Below are 23,269 nucleotides of genomic sequence, written 5' to 3' on the forward strand. Positions count from 1 at the left end.
CTTTCATTAATAGCCTCAGTAGTTAATTTTTTGTTTGACTATAGTCTTAGTCTTGGCACAACAGTAAAGTTGTTATGTGGCTTAGAGGTTATAGGTTCGAGTCGAAAACTACCTCTTGCAAGTAGGATAAGCTTCCACAGGACTCTGCATTGGCAGGAGTTTCATGCATCGGGTTTCCCCTTTTGACTATAGTCTTAGTATTACGCTTCTAAGAGTCATTAGAAGATTATCATTTGCGGTTAGACTACATCAATAATATGTCGGATTAAAATAATAAGGTAAAATAATTAAATATGCATAACTATCAATAACAATATTAACTTCTGTATTATTAAAATAATATGTATTTATCTAACGAACAAGTTTTCCCATTTAGTTGTCCTATCTTGAAGTGATTATATCACCATAATGTTAATACTTAATTGGTGATTGTAGGTACTCCCTTGATTTCCTCTTTTGTTTTGTGAATTAGGCGATAGAAATTATCCATTTGCAACTTCTTGCTCATGTTAACCACAGAACAATGTACAAAGGCTCCACATGCAATAAGAATATGCAATGTAGTCCTATAATATAACAAATACAACAACTTTTTGTCTCTCTACCTTTTGTGGTGCTAGAATATTGAGAGGCTTCCTAATACTAAAAAATGAACACAGTCTTCAATTTGACTTTTTTTCTTAGATAACTTTAACAAGAGAAAGTGAGTCATAAACATAGTTGCTCCCAATCGTAGAATCTCCTTATCCACAAATTTCCTCATCTTGTGAACCCAATGATGATTATAAATGAATTTTATTAGCAAAAGCTCTTTTTTCACTACCTTCCTCACTATATCAAATTTACCCAAGACAATGTTGAATGGTATTGCTCAATAGTTCTCCAACACTCTTGAAGTTCGCACCATTGTTTGTCACCATTTGTTCTATATGTCCTACACATTTCTCTTGAGCTACATTATTCATCAAGCGATATAAGTAAAATGATCATGATATTCTATAAATGGATCTGAAAGTTTCAACTGTGTAGATTGTGTCCAACTATTGCACATCAATGTAACCTTATATAGGCCTTATCTTCTTGAATGATATGATTTATGTTTTGATCTCCCCTACTTGTTCACCTAAGTACAAACCACAATTTCATATGTTGCCGAAGGTTGGATACCAAGACCATACTTTTGGATGTTGGGTAGCATGCTATGGTAGTATGTATTATTTGTTGCATTAGAGAGAATTCGATTGAAATTTTTAAAAAAATTTAACAATACTTTGGCGGATTGATTTCTTCTTTTCACTTGTATAGGCATCATCAATCATAATATGTTTGCTAGTTTAGTTTGGGAATGCAATTGATCAATATCAACAATATCACTTGCAAGTTTTCATCCTATAAAAGGAAAGAAACATCCAATATCACCTCGTGATGAGGTAACATGAGCACTTGCATTTTTAATGTTAGTGTAGCAACTAAGTTACTTCCACTAGCACCGCATATGTTGCTCACACTCGTAAGCTCGAGATGCACGAAGAGTTGTTAGAAATTCTTGGTCATTTAGAACTTCACCATGACCTTCACGTTTATCATAAATAACCTCTCCAGAGGCTTGTTTATCAAAATTTTCACGTTGTTGTATGTATTTTAATCCATCAAGTTCATCCTTTATTGCATAATGAATTTTTCAAGGGACTTTTAAATACTTAGAAACATCCGAATATCCACCAACAATTTGTTTTAAGCATGTCACTGCACCGCCGCATAAAATTATATAATATTCTAAATTATTTTTAATTATTAAAATATATAATTAATTTTTTAAAAATATTTGAAAGTTATAAAAGCAATTCCTAAAATAATTAATTATAAAAAAACATAAATAATTATCAAAATTATATTAAAAAATCTAAAATTAAACCTAAAATTATAAAATTATTTGAAAAGTTCAAAGACAATTTTAAAAGCTATTTAATTTTTTTATAACTATTTTAAGGTTTCAATTTTTTTTAATATAAAAATTTCTAATTTTTTAAAACTTATTTAAAATTATATTTTTGGAAATGTTTGGACTCTCTTAAATTTACAATCAATTTTTAGCATGAATTAGAAATCTCAAATTTATTTTATTTATTATTTTTTAAAATTATTTTAAATTTCTTGAAAATTATATACATAAACGACTTGATAAGAATTGAATTAGTTAATTATTGTTTATAAGAAAATTACGTAACTAATTAATAATATATAACAGTAAATTATATATATATATATATATATACTGTTATTTAAATTATATATAACTGACAAATTATATATCAATTGTTATAACAAATATAACATTGTTCTATTATTAATATCAGTTATAATTATAATATAACAATGTAATATGCATAAATTTAAATTTTATAAATATAATATTACTGATATATATCAATTGTATAACAAACATATATACCAGTTTAGTATATATAAAATGTATATTATATATATATATATATATATATATATATATATATATATATATATAATGCATGTGCGTGTATTAGTTTAGGGTTTTTTCTCTCAGTCCCCACTTTACTAACTCCCTCTCTTGTTTTGCTCCTGATTCCCTCCCTCACAGTGGTCTCACAATCATGATCCGATCGACGATCACTTGTGATCATAGATGATCACCTCCTCAAGCGGCATGTAAAAACTTTAAACTACTGGTCTGAAGAAGTTGTCATTGCTCGTCGTTATTGTTGGTAGTTATTGATGCAATTAGTCCTGGGTCAAAATTAACAATGGTCTAAGGTTTTAATTGTTTGAGCAATATGTTAAGTGGTTATAGATGAGGTGTCCAGTAGGTTGAGATTAAAGGATACTTGATTGTGGAAGAAGCCCAAATGGGTTAATGTTAACCAACATTTAGTATATAAGAAATCCTGATGGATTAGGTAGATTAGAAACTTGGCACTGGGAAGTCCAATTAGTGTTGGCATTGGGAAGTTCTAAAAGGTCAAAGTTAACCTAAAGTTAGACATGTGTGAGAAAGTCCAAATATGTCAACTAAATGCTTGGCAAATCTAGAAGCCTGGAGTGAACTCTAGGCAAGTGTGGAATTGTTAGAGGAAGTGAACTCTAAGTGTGGAAGTATTACGTAGTGAAAGTCCTAAAGAAGTGAACTCTAGGCAAATAGAATTCCTAACAGTGAGGTTGGGCGTAGAAGTCATGGTAGTGAGGCTAGACAAATGGAACTCCTAGCGATAAGGCTGGGCAATAAGTGAAGTTCCAAAAATGAGGAGTCTCAGCTCGAGAAGTCCTGGTAAATTGAGATATCAGACAAGGTTAAATTGAAACAGTATGTCTGAAGATTAAAAACTGCATATTTGAGTAATGGATTATCTATCTCAGTCAGTAGAAAGCAAGACTTCATCTAAGAGGTCATAGGTTCCAATTTCATTATGGAGAATTAAATTTATTTTGCCTAGAATCAGAATTTTAATTGACCAAAATGAGTATTCTGATCAACCAAAATAGTTAGTCAACCAAAAGTGACAGTTTAGTCAATCAAAATGAATATAGAAACTTCGACCTTGAATTTCATCAGTTAGTCGACCAAAAGTGATATTTATTCAACTAAAATGGTTAGTTAACCAAAAATATCATTTTAGTCAAACGAAATGGCAATAAAGGTCTTGAATTTTATCTAAATGACATTTTAGTCGACTAAAACTCGGTCAGCAACAGAATATGTCCAGATTCAGACGAGGCGGTCTACGTGGGTGATCTTAGTTGACTAAAAGCACACAAGAAGCTATATATAAGCTAATTTTATGGAGATTTCATCTCCATTACTCATAATCAGTTCCAGGGAGTGTTACTAAAGTCCAAGGCCTACTTAAGCAAATTTACAGCATTCTACAATGACCAAACAGTGATCTACAGTCATAATCTTTTCTATTATTGAATTGTACCTTATTATTTGGTAATTTTTATTGTATTTTTGTGTGCTTTATATTTGTTGTAAAGAATAGGGATGGTAAGAAGTTTCCACCTCTGGATGGTGTCCAAAAAATAGAAAAGATAACGGGAATTACTAGGGTTAACCCACCAAAGGGTTAGGCCATGGAGTTAAAATCGAAGGTGCAGAACCATGTAAATTGTTGTCTATTATTCTTCTTTTGTGCATTTGTTCTTTTATAATTTTGTATATTCCGTTTCATACTGATCTAATTGTAGAAAAAGCAAATTCAAATGGAGAACGCAAAGAAATATACACGTGTCTATATACCCCCTCTAGTCACACTGCATGATCCAACTATTGCTTATTGTTGACGTTGTTGCTTTTGGTAAGATCTCGACCTTTTATAAGCTAAGCCCCTCCACGTGATCCACTATAGGAGGCTCTACGGTAAGGTCAGCATAGGCAACACAGGTGCCTCCTCTATCGTTGCCTCCTCTATCTTGCACTCCTCTTCCTCTGTCTCCTCCTTAGAGTGATTGGCACAAGTTCAAAACGGAACAATACTAACATAAAACAATATCCCTCGAGTCTCTTGCTAAAACTTTGAATCAAGTTCAAATGAACCTTGGATGCTCTTGTATCTTGTAAAATTGAGTATTAGCATCTCAATGGCATACTCCTTAGCCAACACGAGAATTTACCAATGGCATTGTCGTGTCGTCAGAGTAAATATTTCCTAATAACTCATTTGGGACATGACTAAACTAGTTTGCATGTGTTGCTAAGTTAATTAGTACAATATACTCGACATGAAACCACACTCTAAAAACCAACTAAAAATAGTGTGTGATGGAGTTATAAATCATTTATTCAAATAAGCATACAGCAAAAGAATAATTGAAAAAACTACACTGAAGTACCACCATTCTCTGTTGCAAGTGACTACAAATGTTTTATGGTGAATAACAATGAAAGCCACATCAAATGAAGTCCATATAAATTTATTATTCACTTATACCAGCCAAGTAAATGTCTGAACTGATTTTTCATTGGAAAACATGTAATTTTTAAAGTAAATAAAAAATGTTAAAATTATGCATAACATATAAAAGAGTTCATAAATGAATCATGTACCTGAATGATCAAGGATTCAAGACTTTTTTCACCGCCGTCTGAATTATACATCCCTGCATGTCGATCCTCACTCCCTTCTATTGATGATAATTTATATATTTCTAGGCAAGAAATAAATGTCTGCCACAATGGTGCAAGAATGACTGCAGAACAAATTTATTGTTGACATGAAATAGAAAATTTACAAACACTTCATAGTTCATTCCAGGAGCACAACTTACCAGAAAATTGCATTTCACTAAGGTTCGGAATGCCCTGAACAAACTGTAGGAGACACTTTAGCACCTAATGTCACAACAGTACATTCACATAAATAATTCCATCATCTTAAAAAAATTACACTTTAGCACCTGATGTCATGACAGTACATTCACATAAATAATTTCATCATCTTAAAAAAATTACACAAGTGTACAAACATAATGCATCTACCTCCATCCTGATGCTCCAGTCATCAGGATCTTCAGACTTCACAGGATCTTGCAAGATGATGGAGAATTGTTCCATCATTGAACTTAACATTGGCGTCATCATCGCTATGGTTTCCGACTGCATCAAGAAATCAGTGACAAACTTCTGAGCAAAAGTGGGAAATAAACAGTATAGTTTCACCTTACTGAAAAAGAAGATTGTTCACCTTATATACTCCGCTCATGGACCCCAAGACAGAAACACAAGAGTGTAGCACAGAAAGAGCTTTTGCGCGCAGGGACTTATCATACAACTATAAAATAAAAAAATAAACTTAAGCAAGACCAAACAAGCTACTAGCTCATAGCAAACTTGTGTATATTAGTATCAACACAACACCATAGCTTATTTATGCAAGGGCTTACATGAAAAGAAGATATAATTGTGTACAAGTATGGGAACAAATTGGGGACTAATTTTGGGACCAGTGTATCATCCAAATCATCAGAGAGAAGAGCTAAACACCTTAAAGACCCATGTACTGCATGGAGGACAAAACATACATAATCAAGTGAGGAAAAGAAAAAATATGGGGAAGAAATACAAACTGTATTAGTTAGATACAGTGATGTATCAATCTTTTATGTCAAAATGCAGAGCAGTATGACACGGGAGATTAACAGGATTCTAAAGTTACCTCCATTGGAATTACTCTGGTCACTAATTAATTTCAGAAGGATGGGCAAAAGTTCAGGCCAATCCTCTTGCCAGTCATAGTGAGCAATCGATGCTACCGCCATGCTTACAGCTGTACGAATTTTCCCATGAGAGTCATCCAAACTAGAGAGAAGAAGTTGACGTATAATTGCCTGTTGCACAGATAAAGACCAACTTAAGCTCACAGAATCTACATGAAAAGACATGCAAACCAAACAGATGCATGGGAATCAGCTGATCCTTTCCAAATTCCTAATTATGACAAAAAAAAATTTGAAAGTGGAAACTTGTACATGAAACATGTAACTTAAGAATAGTGAAAAATAATGCTTAACATGGTTAGAAATGATTTGAGTCTAGTTTACATGGATATAAATGGAACAAATTTGAACTTCCCTCTCATCCCCTATTGCAAACATCTATGTAACACACGAATTTTAGTTTACATAAAAGACAAGGAAAAGGAACCTTTTCATCCTGCAAAACAACAGGATGTACAAAGTTCTCATCATTTTCTTGCCAATGCTGCTTTATAAATTGCTTCAGCAAGACAGCTGCCAAGTACTGAAAGTTAAGTCTAACAATAAATAGAGTTCTTTGAGCAAACAACACGAGCAATGCAGCATGAAAGCAATTACTATCAAAATATGACCAATGGAAATACTTGTAACTTAAGATTAAGAAGGATATTTGCCGCAATCCGAATGAGATCTCCTTGTTCACTATGATCCTTGATAGAGCTGCACCAAAACCTTCACAAGGAAAAATGCAACAGCGTTATAGCAATAGTGTGAAGCACTAAGTAGATATTTTCACTATCAGAAGAATGAAGCGGCAGAGAGATAAAAATATGATGCATCAAAAAGTTGACTAAAGAGACATGAATCGAAGTGATGAGCACCTCTGCAGCAGTGACCATAAAATGAGAAAAATCAAGAGAAAGACCAATCAAGTGAGAAAGATAAAACGAGAAAGGGAAATAAAATCAAGTAAAAATCACACATCTCCATGGCAGTGAGCCAGACACGCTAATCTTCGTAGGAACAATAAAAAGACAGAATTTTCAAATCGATAAAATTAGAGAGTAATATAATAGTAACGTAAATTGTTTCAAGTTCACAATTTCAGGAGAAAATTGCAAATCCAAATTTATCAAACAAAGTCCAGTAACAATTTTATCATTCAGGCAACGAAGCACGAAAATTACTGGAGTCACTTTTCCAGTGACAAAATGCAACTATCACTTAAAGGACGTTGAAAAAAGGCAGCCAAAAGTCCTACTGAATCAAGATCTCAAAAACAGCAATGTTATCATGAAAATTTGGCAGCTTCCGGCACTCATGGACCGCAGACGAACGAAACCAACAAACAAAGTAGAACCTGATTGCGAAGAAGCCTGCTGCAGCGAGGCCTCAGCGAAGGACCGGACGTCGCGGCTAGTGTCGAGCGTCGCCGAAAGGCAATCCAACAACCACCTTTGGTCCCTATCCACGGCGTCCTCCATCTAGCTAAACGCAGGGAAGGAGACGGTGCGGGTGAGGGGCTCCGACCGGCAAGGGGAAGGTGAGGGCGGCGGGATCACTAGCTGCGCCAGGACTGGGGAACGGTCGGGGCCAGTGAGTTTAGGGTTTTATAGGAGATCTATGTGTGGGAGTGAGCGCGCCTTTTGGAATTGGCACGAGCTATATGCATTAAGAAGAACTGGACTGAGATGCGATCAAGCACACAAATAATTAAACTGGGCCCAAAACATTCATGCTCAATTAAAAAAACACAAATTGTGCCCTCTCTCATTCTAGGCTTTTTTTTTAGACATTTAATATATTTTTTAAATATAAAATTTTTTCTCATCTTTTTTCATTCAGATTTGAGACCGACAACAACAAGTTTAAATTTTTTTTTGAGATACAAAATTATTAATTAAATTTTTATATTCAAATTTTGTTAATAAATTTTTTTAATTGATAACATTGCTAGATTATTTAATCGTTTTCAAGACAACGTAAATAAGACTTTATTAATTTTAATTTTAAAAAATTTCTTTTTTGTACAATAATAATAAGTATATTAATAAAAAAGTTAGATGTTGGAAAATAATTTAATTTTTAATATCTCAATGATTTATAATTTTATTTATTATTTTTTTAAATTTATTTTAAATCTAAATCATAGAAAATATCAGATAACATTTATGTGTTAAAAAAATTTTAAATTTAAATATTTTATTTTTAAAAAATTATCATCAAGTAGTTTTAAATTTTTTATATCATATAAAATAGATCCACAAATTGATTGTTAACTCTTGAGAGAATGAAAATATTAAATAAGATAAAAGAAAAAGAAATTGACATATAAATAGAATTTTATATTTTTATAATAATATAATAATTATAATTAATATAAAATTAATTAATTTTATTGTTATTTTTACAATGATACATCAATTTAGCCATGCTTAATTCTTATGCATGTAGCAATCATGATGTAAAAGGCATGAGCAATACACATTAATCAAGTCATGTGACAAATATGTTGTGACCCTGCAGAAATCGAAACACTATGATCTCACGAAACGAACACGTTGTTTGACTGATATAAAAAAAATTTATTAAAATATTTTTTAATAATAATGGGCCCCACTAAAATTGGGGCCCTAGGCATAGGCCTTAGTGGCCTATAGCTCATGGTTAATCAATTCTCAAAGAGTTAGATATTTAAATTTAAAAATAAAAAAAAATATTTTTCAACTTCTCAAAGTACATTTTTAATTTTTTTTCACGTAAATACACAATTGATATTATCATAAAAGATCGATTGATTATTACATATCAATAATTTTATAAATTTTATTCTATTACAGTGACAATGAATAATAAATCTAAAAGCAACTTACACCCAGTGAAAATGACATTAATTTAACTTTGACACACACACGGCATGAAGATGAGACTCAGGTCTTGTATATGTCATTCTGGGATTAATTGAATTAATTTAACTTTAAAACTTTGTGAAACATATCAATACTATAAAATCAAACTAAAGTACTTAAGATATGATTGAATTAATCATCTTCTCATTTTGTTATTTTATAATATATTTAAATTGGATGATATAAATTCCTATATGACCATATATGACGTAAAATGAACAAAATGTTTAACTTAAACTCCTCATTTTTCTCCCCTTATAATATATTAAAATTTTAATTTTCAAAAATAAAAATAAGATTTGATAATGCATAACAAATGGAAAAAAATAAACAAATAAATTTAGACTGAGCGCATGGTTTAAAAGAAAAAGCGAAAATAGATGTCTGACTTGATAATGTTACTATTGAAGAATGATCTTTACAATTTTATTTTAAAATATACATAATTAATTGTCAAACAATAAAAATTATTAATAATTAATATTTAAAAAATCAACAAAATTTATTGTTAAACTTGAACACGATATTAATGTAAGAAATATAAACAAAAAAACTTCACACTTGGCAAGATATGATTGGAGAAAAAAATCACATTTGGTATTATATTAACACATTTGAGTAAATAAAATTGATTATAAAAGATAAGCTAAAAATCCTATGTGGTATCAAAATATATGAACATCTTTTTGCACATTGCTGGTAAGTGTATGTATAGATAGATATCTCTGGTCACGCCTTGTGCAAGATAAACACAGCTGAATAAAAATGAGTCTCCCTTGAATACCTAAATTTTGGCAAGTCACTCTTTGATATGCTTCAAATTTACTTTTTTTTTCTTGGCATATTTTGAACCGAGAGATGCTTACCAAATCAACAAATCATTCTAAAATATGAAGGGAAAAAATGCTGCGTTGGGTATTTTCTGGTTGTTACAAGCACAATCCTGTGAAGCCATACGCCTGCAGAAAGAAAATCAAGCAGCTAAGTCTATCATAACTTTGTATAGTTGCTTAATCCATACCTTAGGGATCTAAATGAGGCCCTGCAAAGATAATAATGTTTTAAATGTTGGATATTATTTTGCTAGTTTCATTGAGTACTTGCATCCTTGCAAGGGCATCCTGCTTAAGCCATTGACTAAATATTGGTAATTGGCATTCTGACTAGAAAAATATATATATATCTATAACCACTAAAGAACAACTCACATCATTTAGTCTTTCTTGCTTGTTAACCAATGTTTTGTTTATATACTTGATATGATCAAATAACTCAATAAGACATGGTAACAAACATTTTGTCATTTTAATTTCCCTTCTCAACTTGTATTCTTCCCGAACCATGTTTATGAAACAAACACCCACTGTCTCGCTGGCAAAGTTTAAGACTATTAACAATCTCAAAGCATTGTTAGTATTTGACATCATTATGTGACTTGAAACATACCTCAGCAAATGAGCATTAGCTCAATGTTTGGTAGCCCATGAGACCTTGAAAACCATCTTTTCCTATTGAAGTCGGCATCCATGGAAATAGTTTAACAAGACTCTTGCTTATCGTCATAGGAGAGCTACGTTTTTCATTAATGCCAAATTTTGCTCGCTCGACTGCCTCCATCATGTCATCTCTGGTTACAGTCTCAGCACCTGCCAAATGCATGCCTTAAAATTTATACATGAACCTTCAAGCCTTATAAACTAGCTTGGATGATCAATGTCCATTTTCAATGGAGAATCTTGAGTTCTATAGAATTTAAAGGACTTAGCCAATGAAAAATTTAAACTTTAGCAAACGTGTACTATATCACTAGCAATAACTTCAATTGACTTTGAACTCAACCATAGAGGCAATCTGTTGTTTTACTTGTTAAGGCATGGGAAATTCTCTTTATATTTATGGTTAATGCTAGGAAAATATTCATAATGTCCATTCATCAATTTATTCCATTCTTGTTCAGTAAATTTGTCCAAAAGACAACCAGCTATTCTACTCATTGAGGTCACAACCAACTCTTGTGGCATCTCAAACATCTTGAACAACTATGTTCAGTGTCATTGGAAAACTTACATATCCATTCATCAATATATTCAATTGTTAATCAGTTAATTGTCATCATTGAAACCTCCAAAAGAAATTTATAATGCAGTTTTGCCATGGGATATCTAGACATGTGCCTGTCCTAAGCAAACATGATATCTAGACATATTCAAATAAATAACTGCTACTTAAGTTTAGACATCCAGGGTCTTTAACAAGATGTCATTTGGGATTGATCAGCAAAGAGAGAATTTGAAACAAATGAACAAAAGCACGGAAAAGAAATTGAATTCCTAGTAGAGATAGCCTAATCTCCTACGAATTTAATACTCGGTTTTGAGTGATACAAAAGATGGCTAGAAAGTTAAAACTAACAGAACCAACTCAGGCTAGAAGGAAATCAAGAGTGGATGCGTACCGTACCATAGACGTAAATAAAAATAAGACCCCATTAAGACAAAATGTCCATCACCATTGGTATGGGAAATTATCCAGAAGCCTCTGGAACATCCTAAAACCATTACATGTATAGTCTAGCTGATAGGTAGTATGCACACAGGGCAATCCATGGCACATCATTGGTTCCTACCTAAAGCCACTACATGGCACCCCAAGATTACCAGTGCACTTCCCGAGAACTTACAAAAGCAGTCTTTCCTGTCAGAGAAAAACATCTTATATAGTACCTTTTTAGAACTGTTACTACTTCTTGACAGTTTACAACCCCAGAGAGAGAGTACTTGTATTTCTCTAGCTACAATCCCACATTATAGTCCGAGTCACATTACTAATAAAATTTGCCAAACCACTTTTATTTGTTGTGCCCTGATCATAATGTATTGGTGTTGTCTTTGTGAAAGCTAGTCAACATAGAGGTGAAGATGGCCATCCTAAGTTAGATCCGCTAATGGACAACCTCTCTCCTTGATCAGAATGGAGAAATTGTTTGAATCCTATACTACCAAAGATGATAAAAATAATGAGTTAGAAAAGAGGACTAGACGATTGTAATAAACAAATTGAATGGTGACTTGACTTTAACTAAGAGAAAGAAAGCCACTATGACTTTGAAGTCTACTTCGTGGCAGTTGCATTGCCTAAAGTGTTGACTCATTAGTCACACCTCAACAGGGCTATCACGAGCTGATCTCAAGTGATTTATCAAAGTGGTCAGGAAAGTGGATGATTCTTAACAAGCAGTTGGTTTTAATGACTGCTTTTATGTGTTCACATTGAAAACCTCAAAGATTTTCACATCCACTTTATGAAAACCTACTGAAAGACAATGTTGAGATGCTAGAAGCGGCAAGTTGGTTTACTATTGGTGATGATGTATTACTAGCAAACTTGGTCAAGCTAAAGCTGAAGGTGGAATAAACAAAACACCCAAGAACCGAGGAAAGTGCCTGAGTGATTATATGAGATCAACAATAATGAGGCTATATAACTTTGAAAGCATTGCTACCAAAAATCTTCACAGAGAATCAAGTGATCTAATTAGTCCCACAAGAGAGATTAATTCAAATTATGCATGTTCTATTGCATTTGAAGAAAAAGATTAATGACTTGATCTTGAGTGGTCACTTTATAGAATTCGTAGTTGGCAAAAAGTTAAGTGAGCTAAGTAATGAAGGATTAAGTCTCCATTTAATGGGCCACTATGTGAATTAACAACACACAACAATTGTCATTAAGAATTAAACCTCATTAAGTGATCTAATACATGTTGTATGAAAGGGGTTTAAGTTATTAGATGTGGATTGCATGTGTAGATCCAATAACCTGATTCATTAACATTAATGGGCTGTTAACGGGTTACAAATTTTATGATGGATGGTCCCTGCAGGATAAGTTGGTAGAAGAAGAGGAAGTCAAAATCCATTTGGCATGCCTTGGATTGTTGACTCTTATTCTTCCTCTCTACTTCCCCATTGAGACGATGACTCAGTTATCACCTAGATCCTGAAGAAGACTCTCCGCTGCGTGCAAGAACTTCGTTTAGCAACAAGTAAGGATTCAATGACATTGGCTCTTGATTCAGATCAGCTCTTCGTTTTCCATTGTTTCAATTTCAATTTAACTGCACAGATGATGATAACTTGATCCTATTGATGCATCCTTGATTTTCTTTCGATGTATCGTATATCAGAGCTTAGAATTAGCTTATCGTTGTCTTTACGGCATAAGGTGTAGATTTCAACGATATGGAATATATGCATCGTTTCTACATTCGATTCCATTGTGGAGCTAAAATCAATGCATATTTGTCGAATTTAGGATTGTAAAACCTAGGATTTAGTCTAGATTTCGAGTTTTTTTGCATTATCTCATGAAGAACAAAGAACGACGTGGATTTAGGGCATGCCTTTCTTGTGTTGGAAAATCGTGTGCAGAAAGTAGTTTTTTCGAGTTATGTGAACATCAACCGATTGCTAGTGCGAAATTGGGCACAGAATAACTCACAATTGATTGACGGGTTCGATTGATACTCACCAATCAATTACTGTAAGCGTCAATTGATTGTTGTTCATGGAATCGTCCACAGTAGGCTTCGTAATCGATGCACAAGTTCGACTAATAAACCTAAAAACACCAATTGATTGTCGTGGGTGAACTCGCGAGCAGAAGCCTTCCAACTCAATCGGTGAACTCAACTGCTGTGAGACAATCGATTGCTTTGCTGTGTCCGAAAACTGACACATAAGGAATATCAATCGATTGTCATTCAAGGGTAAGATATTGATACAAGTATCAGTCGATTGGTAACTATTTAGCTGTGTTTTCTTTGATTTTTCTTATATTTATCTTCACACTTGCTACATGGCCACACCAATACTCTCGTTAAAACGAGAACTATTGGGTAGGTTTAAGGTATTTCGTAGATGGATGTATATCTATGCTAAAGATGATTGACCCAAAGGAAAATCATTTTTTTGTCACATATATATTTTAAAAAGCTTGCAAATCAAGTTTAACTTGTTGATCATGCACATGGTGTATCAACCCAAAGGAAAGCATATTGTGTGACCAATTAGAAGTGCTATGAGTGATGCTAAAAAATATAAACTAACTAAGAAGACTCATATATAAAGTTGATCATGCGAGTAACATATCAGCCCAAAGGGCTACGTGTTATGTAACAGATGAAGGTGATTATGAGTTGTTTAGGGAATACCACTAGTAAATTATATTTTAGTCTAAAGACTTAATGTAATGTTGCACTTGATATTTCAACAAATGCCCATAAAATTATATGTTTTGATTGTTGCATTTATTTGACTGCACGTCTATAAATATGCATGTTTTGGTTGTAAATTGAACTATGTTCTTTGGTTTTGTTTATGTAGTACTTTCAATATCTGCAATCTGAATAACGTCATTCCCATGCTTACGGGCACAAACTTAAGACGATTAAAAGAGTATATAATACTTTTAGGTTGCCTAGATCTAAACTTTACATTTAGGCATGATCGCCTTGCACCTTTATCCAATGATAGCACTACAGACCAAAAAGTGATCTTTAAAAAGTGGGAACGATCGAATTGCATGAGTCTCATGATCATGAAGATGTCTATTCCAGAATCAATTAGGGCTCGATTATTGAAAAAGAGGATGTTAATACTTTCCTTAAAAATTAGTGAACTGATTCGCCTCGAACGAAAAGGTTAAGGCTACTACACTTTTCACGAACTTAGTGTTCATGCGGTATAATGGGAAGGATAGCATTAGAGAGTACATCATGGAGATGTCAAATTTGGTTACAAGACTTAGGGCACTAAAGTTGAAAATGTCTAAAAGTGTTCTTGTGAATCTAGTCCTAATCTCTTTAACTATACAATTCACTCCCTTTAAAATTAGCTACAACACTCAAATGGAGAAGTGGACACTAAATAAGTTCAGTGTATAAAAAAGAAGAGAGATTAAGACATGACACATCTTACAGTGCTTATCCTTATCTCAACACTCAAGCAAGAAAAGGAAAAAAGATAATATTAAGAGTAGGGGTAAACAACTTGTAGTGACTAGGACTTCAAGACATAAGGTACAAAAATAATAAAATTTGAACCCAACTTATTACTTTGTAAAAAGAAAGGTCACCTGAAGAACAATTGTCCCACATACATCAACTAACGTGTCAAGAAAGGTATATCTTTCAACTTTGTCGGTCCAGAAGTCAACCTGGCCACTGCATTTAATAATACTTGATGGATAGATACGTGCGCAACTACTCACATAAGTGTAACTATGTAAGTTTGTCATTGGAGCCGACTTCTAATTGATACTGAAAGATTCATGTATACTGAAAAAGACAAAAGTAGAGGTTTTATGTATCTTTAAAGTTTGTCTTGGGAATGATATATTTTTAAATTTGGAAAATATATTTGTAGTGTTGTCATTTAGGCGGAACTTAATTTCCATTTCATGCTGGGACAAATCTAGATATACATGCTCATTTGGAAATGAAAATTTTAATATTTTTCGAAATTCTATATTGTTTGGTATTGTTCCTTAATTGATAAGTTATATAGGTTAGGCATCGATACTCATACTGATAATGTCGTAATGCATAGTATAGGTGCAAAGTGTGATATGACGAGTGAGATTCATCCATATTGTGGCATAGATATTTAGGACATATCTCTAAACAACGCCTTGAAAGGTTAATGTCACTAAGAATTCTCGATTTCCTTGATATGTCAGATTTTGAATCTACATTAAATGTATTAAGGGGAAAACAACTAACAAACATAACAAGATGTAATTGAGTGTTAGAATTGATACATACAATTTATGTTGGTCATTCCCTAAAACTTCTTAGAGCAATCAAACATACTTTATCAACTTCATATACGACTATTCTCGATACGGATACTTATACATAATTCAAGAGAAGTTGCAATCCCTGTATATATTCAAACTCTTCAAAACTGAAGTTGAAAATCAATTAGGCAAGAAGATTAATGCCATAAGATCTAACGGGTGAATACTATGATAGATCTGACGAATCAGGTAAATAACATCCTGAGCCATTTACAAAATACCTTACTAAGTGTGGGATCGTGACTCAATATATCATGCCTTGTACTCCTCACTAGAATGGCGTAGCTAAGCGACGAAACCATATCCTAAAAGACATGGTGAGAAGTATGATGGCATTTTCTTCTTTATCAAAGTCTTTGTGCAGTGAGGCATTTAAGACTGCGGTGTACTTACTCAACAGAGTACCTAGTAAAACAGTAACCAAAACTCTATATGAGTTATTGTACGTGTATGAAGTTATGAATAGGTAAAATGATTTTCATTAGGCACTTACGTGTATGAAGTTGTCCAATTGAGGCTAAACCCTAGAAGCCTAACAAATGTTAACTGATTCAAAGATCGTTAGCTGTCATTTTATGAAATACTCTAAAAAGTTAAAGGGCTTCAAGTTTTTCAATCCCTTAAGTAAATCATTTTTCGAAATGGGTAATGTCAAATTCATTGAGGATGGTGGGAGCACTAAAGTTAAAAAAAATATCATTTGAAGAGAGCATTAACAATCTTAATATGGTAACTACTGTTGCAGCTGATAGTGAAATGGTAATCAGCTGCACAACCGACAATGGTAGTGGACCACGATATTCTCATGTCACCTCCAATGCAAATGAAAGGTATATCAACTCAAATAGAGGTATTCCCTACTACGGTTGAGTAAGCCTCCCAACTACCTCAAGTACAAGTGTCACTAAAGAGATCCAATAGGAAAAGGAGATCTACAATGTGTCATGATTATATATATCTCCAGGAGCATGAATTTGACATAGGGTTGGAAGATGATCTCACATCTTTCCAAGAAATTAAACAGTGCCCTAATCCAAAAAAGTACATTGAAGTCATAAGGGAAGAGATGAAGTTGCGGACAACGCCGTTTGAGAACTTATCAAATTGCCTACAAGGGTGAAATCTATTGGTTGTAAATGAATATTTAAAATCAAATGAGATCATAAGGCAATGCCAAAAAAAATATAAAATTTGCCTTATTGCCAAAGGATTCACTTAAAAAGAGGGCATTGATTGCAAGGAGACTCGTCGATTTCGACGAAACTCCCTTAGAATAATCATGACACTTGTAGCTCATTATGACCTAGAGCTATATCAAATGGATGTTAGATAATATTTCTCAATGGAAACATTGAAGAAACTATATATATGATACAGTCGGAGAACTTTAAATTGAAACATTCAAAACAACTAATATATAGATTAAGGAAGTCCATTTAAGATGTAAAGTAGACATTTCGTCAATGGTATCAAAAATTTGATCAAATAATTTCTTCGTACAGTTTTACGAAGAATCAAGTTGATCAAGATTTATATATAAAGTTCAAAGGCGGCAACTTTGTTATACTTGTTTTGTCTGTGGACGATATTTTGCTAGCAAATAATAATAAAAGTCTACTGCAAGAAATCAAATCATTTCTATAAAATGAATTTTAAATGAAAGATCTTGGTGAAGCATCCTTTGTCTTAGACATACAAATTTATCGTGATCGTTCAAATTGTACACTTGAAATTTCACAAAAGACATATTGAAAAGGTGTCCATTCAATATGACATGTATGAATTGTGCTCCTACGACACACTTATGTCAAAGACTGATAGATTTAGCTTGCAACAATGTTCATGCCATGAATTTGAAATAGAGAAAATACGATAATTTTCTTATGCATTGATAGTAGAGAGTTTAATGTATACTCAAGTATGTACGCATTCAAATCTTGCATACATAGTAGGGATGTTAGGTAGATATTTGAATAACCCTAAACTAGAACATTGAAAAGCTATAAAGAGGATTATGTGGTATTTGAAAAATACTAAAGATTACATGCTCACTTATCGAAGATCAACTCAACTGGAGATCATTAGATATTCAGACTTCGATTTTACTAGATGCTTAGATAGCAGGAGGTCCACTTCAGATTATGTCTTCATGTTGGCAAAAAGGGCAATATTATGAAAAACCATCAAATAGACCATAATAGTCATTTATACGATGGAGACAGAATTTATAACCTACTATGAAGCATCCAACCACGGGATATAGATGCGGAACCGCATCATAGGATTCGAGATCATTGAAGATATTGATAAGCCATTGAGAATCAACTATGATAATAAAACTGCAAAATTGTATTCCAAGAATAATCATAATTCATCAAAGTCCAAACACATCAATATAAAATTTTTGACAATTAAAAAAAAAGTTCAGAGTGGTCAGGTGATGATAGAGCATATAAAGAAAGACAGATTCTGTGTTAACGGACATGTTCACCAAAGATTTGCCGCCCAAGGTGTTTCATTAGCATGTGTTGAATATGAGGTTCTTCCTTTTGACGAAGTACCCATTAAGAGGAAATCTGTATTTGATGTAATGCTCTATATTAATAAACACATATTTTTTGTTTATTGTACGTACTAAAATTTATATATGTGTATAAAATTTTGACTCTCTGATATGATGATTTATTGTTATAGTTTTGCATATGGTGTTTATAAGTATGATGTAGAACTCTATTTTAAGTCATAAGGGTGAATCATAATTTACTATTGTGGTTTAGTATAAAATATCAGTAAACATGATTTGGACGATGTTTGGGTCATAAGGACTTGTTGAGAATGAGCACGTACAGATCATATTTTGTGTCATTCTCACACTACACATCAACATTAAATCTATATCATTAATGAAGTCGATATTGTGATTACTATTAAGTTTTGTTACAATTTAAGTAACTCTGACTTCTTTAGTCTTGTACTAATGGAATTAATGGACCAGATTATTTAAGGAGTATTTAACCCATAAAGTTTTGACATTGTTGAGCTCAACTAAGGTGTTGTGTGGTATATATGGCATCACGTATAGCTTTAATGGGAGATTGAAGGATTAAGTCTCCATTTGATGGGTTAATATGTGAATTAACAACACATAATAATTGTCATTAAGAATTAAACCAATTAAATGATCTAATACATGATGTATGAACGGGTTTTAGTTATTGGATGTGAATTACATATATAGATCCAAATCCAATAACCCGGTTCGTTAATATTAATAAGTTGTTAACGGGTTATGACTTTATGATGGATGGTCCGTGCAGATGGGGTGGTATAAAAAGAGAAAGTCAAAATCTATTTAGGCATGCTAAGAATTGTTGACTCTTCTTCTTCCTCTCTACTTCCCCATTGAGACAAGGACTCCAATTGTCGCCTAGATCCTATGCGTGCAGGAACTCCAGTCAATGATAAGTCATTGGCTCTCAATTTAGGTTCACCCTTCGTTTGCCATTGTTTCAGTTTCAATTTAGCCGCATAGATGATGATAACTAGATCCTGTTGATGCATCCTTAATTTTGTTCCGATGTATCGTAAAGCTTTCAAGTAAGCCTTAGACTTGAAATGTGTTCAAAAAGCGATTGACTTCATAATTAGAGGAAGATAGGTGAGCTTGAGAGTAGCCAAAAAACCAAGGCCTATGGCTAAGGAAGACCATCTTGTTTTAGAGGAAGATACCAAAGGTATTAGCAAGGATTACCTAGATGCCTTGTAATGCATGCTTAAACAGATACTTGTTGTGCGAAAAGAGTTCTTATTAATAAAAACAATTTAAGTTGATGTGTTGTTTGTTAAAGCTTTCTTCAAGATGGGCAACACCCATAAAGACATAGAAGGAAAATGTATGACTCTGACATGCTTAATTAGGTTTGGAATATAGTCACTCAAAATGATGACGTTAATAGTCACTTCTGGGTAGGAGCCTTGCACCCACTTAGTTTAAATGGGATTTATGGTGGTGGATCTCTCTCTTATGTCTTCATGGGTAGGTTGACACTTAGCAAGTTCAAAGCAGCAATATTAGTCTACAATATGGAATGGTTATGAGGTTTTCAACTCCGGAGGGCACAGTAGTGGTCCAACTAGATCCCATGGAGTCGCAAATTTGTTATAAAAATGCTCTTAGTATAGGGAAGTCTAAGTCCTTTGTTCTTCAAATAAGGAGCTAGAAGATGAACCAACAATGGCCAAGGAAGCATAAGATCTTAAAGATGAACCTTGTATTCCATTCATATCTTGCAAATACTTTCTGCTACAAAATAATGTCTTTTGGTTTAATAAAAAATATAAACATATTTGTAGGAAGATAATAGGAATAAACATAGAGCTTACTTAGACAAAATAATGGTTGAGAACTAAACTAGAGCTGGGCATGTGCATGACCAAACATTGGTGTTTGATCTCTTTTAAAAGTCTAAAATAGGTGCACCTTGATCTGCCCTTCTAAACCATTGAAAATTTAACAAAGTTGAGTTGACGTTTTAGCAAAAGGGGAGGAAGCCGACAAACAAAGCATGAGTAGTAGGTGCTTGACTAGGATGGACCCATAATAGATGGTTCAAGAGGTCCAGTACAAAGCCTTTAAACTAAGTAAACCTAGAAGGATAGGGAGATCCCACGGTCCTGGAGCGTAGATAACTTAATAAATTTGTACAGTTAAAATCAGACACACACTAAGTGGCTAACATTTTCCTATAGCATGTGTTATAACCTTTGCATCAAAATTGTCTTAATTCAAAGCACAATGCCTCAATTTACATGTAAATGCAAAAATAATTAAAGCCCTACCATGAGAATCAAGTGGAGATACTTAAAGCCATTTGATATTCATTTTTTTCACAGCCAATTGAAAATGTTGTTTATGAGAAAATCCATACTACAATCTTATTCAGATTGAAAGTTGATCCTTCATGTTATAACCACCACTCAACTATTTGATAAATAAGTAAACAAAATTAAAAGTTTCAATATCTGTTGATGTAATAAAATATTTTATATTTGCTAGCATCCCATTTGAATTTGGATGGCATTGCAAAGGATCGCCTAAAGAGACATGCCTTTTAAAAGAATTAACTATGATTAATATCCTTAATAATTACTTCTCAATTTGGTTTTACTTTCAATATTACACTTTTGAGAGCCACTAGGGGATCATCATTTATAGCTATACTATATTGATCTTAATATGGTGGATTGAGACAATAATGTAAAATAATTAAAAAATATTATTATCAATAAATAACATCAAAATTTCTTTATTATTAAAATTTTGCATTAAATGAACATCTTTTCCTATTTATCTATCCCAACTAGATCTTCTAGCAATTATTTCGATATCATGTTGATGCTTAGATGGCGATTGTAGGCATCTCTTAATTTTTTCTTTTCATTTTCTTTGTGAATTAAGTGATAGACATTGTCCATTTGTGACTTCTTATCCATGTCAACCTTATACAGAATAACTTACAAGGGCTATCTTAAAAAAACATTGCAATGTAGTCTCAAGATCTAGCAAATATGACAATTTTTACCTCCTTGCTTTTACTAGAGTATCAAGAGTATTACTAGAATGTTGAGAAACTTCCCAATACTTAGAAGTAAACGACCTTCAATTGACTTTTTTTGGAACAACACTTTAATAGGTAGTAATGAGTTTCGAACCTAATTATTCTCAATAGCACAATCTCCCAATCAATAAATTTCCTTATTAATCTATGAATCTAATGATGATTATAAAAGAATTTTGATAGCAATTGCCCCTTTTTATTATCTTCTTCACTAGATTGATGCAATGTGTTGCACAGTGCCAAAACAATGTTGGATGTTCTTCCTCCAAAAATGATTTAATGACCTACATTATATGTTCTATACCTATCGTTTGATCTACATTATCCATTTGGCGATATATATAAGATGCATCATGATATTCTACAATTGCATTAACATATTAGTGAAAAATCACCTTTAATTGCAATATAGTAGAAAGTTAATAATGTTTAACTATTGCACATCAATGTAACCTCATATAGGCATCATTGCTTCTTGCACAATATGATCTATATCTTAATCTTTTACACTTGCTTGTCTAGGTATAGACTAATAATTTCATATATGATTGGAGGTTGGATAATATAACCATATTTTTGGATGTCGAAAGTCATTCTATGATCAAGGTCGTGTTGTGCTTGACATTTTTCAAGTCCGAGGTGAATTTAGAAAAATAGACCCCCTCAAACAATAAAACGCGGTCATTTTTTTTATCAATGAGATGATTTTCTAAAACAAAATATGTAAAATATAAAATGTCAAATAACATATAATATTTAAAATGTATGTAATATAATCAAATAACATAACAAAAATATTCTAAATAATCACTTAAATATTATGCATCTTGCAATTTTGGTAGCAAAAGTATTAACTAAATATTTTGACCAATGTTATCCCAATTCCCCAGATTATAAATATTCAAGGGAAATAAGTAATCTGCATTTATATTTTCATATTGAAGATCTCCCATAATATTAGCATTACCTTCATCATCAAATTCATTTACAATGGGAGATTGACTTACTTCTTTATTATCATTCTCCTTCGTAGATTGATCAAGTTCTCGATCCACATTCATCAAATCATTGATTATTTCTTCTATCGACATTTTATTATTGCTTGTGAACTATTTATCAATATCACCTACTTGCTTTAAATTAATACTTCTTCTCTTAGTTTTCTTTCTCTCTTTTGAGAGTCAAACAAATGTTTAGGAGCCATTGTTTACTGATTATTATATTTTTTATAAGCAATTAAATCAAATACATAAAATCTAATTCAAGAAATATGAACACATTACATATAAATATATAAATGAATGATGTATATACTTGCATAAGAAAGAACAACTAAAGAAATTAGAATACATTGTAGCGATAAAATATAATTAAAATTCATGATTAAATTTTATTTTATGATTTTTTTTAAAACCCGAGAACCCAACTTTATAGAATCACCCCTTAGCCTCCCACATTCTCAAGTCAATTAAGAAACAATGGAATCTTGATTGCACACAATTTATAAATTCGTACCGAAGGGAAAGCTAATATAACGGTCAAATTAATCAATTAAGTAACAAAAAGATATCAAAAATAAAAAGCATATGACACATCATTAACCAAGTGAAGTAGATTAAAAAGTTTGTAGACCCACAACACTCATCAAGATTCACATTA

General features: G+C 32.5%; 2 protein-coding genes across 3 annotated transcripts in view; both read right to left on the reverse strand.

Annotated features, from left to right (window-relative positions):
- Positions 1-7,845, reverse strand: part of LOC141839108 (uncharacterized) — a 33,770-nt gene extending 25,925 nt beyond the window's left edge. For both annotated transcript variants that reach the window (XM_074726772.1, XM_074726771.1), the window contains exons 1-9: positions 7,586-7,845; positions 6,896-6,957; positions 6,674-6,766; positions 6,186-6,357; positions 5,914-6,029; positions 5,715-5,801; positions 5,510-5,626; positions 5,299-5,362; positions 5,078-5,220 (exon numbers count right to left, since the gene is read on the reverse strand). In XM_074726772.1, the coding sequence (XP_074582873.1) occupies positions 5,078-5,220; positions 5,299-5,362; positions 5,510-5,626; positions 5,715-5,801; positions 5,914-6,029; positions 6,186-6,357; positions 6,674-6,766; positions 6,896-6,957; positions 7,586-7,709 (978 nt within the window). In that variant the 5' untranslated portion in view covers positions 7,710-7,845. The remainder of the gene's footprint in view (positions 1-5,077; positions 5,221-5,298; positions 5,363-5,509; positions 5,627-5,714; positions 5,802-5,913; positions 6,030-6,185; positions 6,358-6,673; positions 6,767-6,895; positions 6,958-7,585) is intronic.
- A 1,952-nt stretch (positions 7,846-9,797) lies between these two features.
- Positions 9,798-23,269, reverse strand: part of LOC141839920 (putative inactive ATP-dependent zinc metalloprotease FTSHI 3, chloroplastic) — a 31,404-nt gene continuing 17,932 nt past the window's right edge. The window contains exons 4-5 of the mRNA XM_074727774.1: positions 10,581-10,780; positions 9,798-10,093 (exon numbers count right to left, since the gene is read on the reverse strand). Of these exons, the coding sequence (XP_074583875.1) occupies positions 10,596-10,780 (185 nt within the window). The 3' untranslated portion in view covers positions 9,798-10,093; positions 10,581-10,595. The remainder of the gene's footprint in view (positions 10,094-10,580; positions 10,781-23,269) is intronic.

This window comes from Curcuma longa, chromosome 11 (assembly GCF_044706935.1).
Source record: "Curcuma longa cultivar G26 ecotype Majalengka, Jawa Barat chromosome 11, ITB_CL_G26_1.1, whole genome shotgun sequence".
Taxonomy (NCBI): domain Eukaryota; kingdom Viridiplantae; phylum Streptophyta; class Magnoliopsida; order Zingiberales; family Zingiberaceae; genus Curcuma; species Curcuma longa.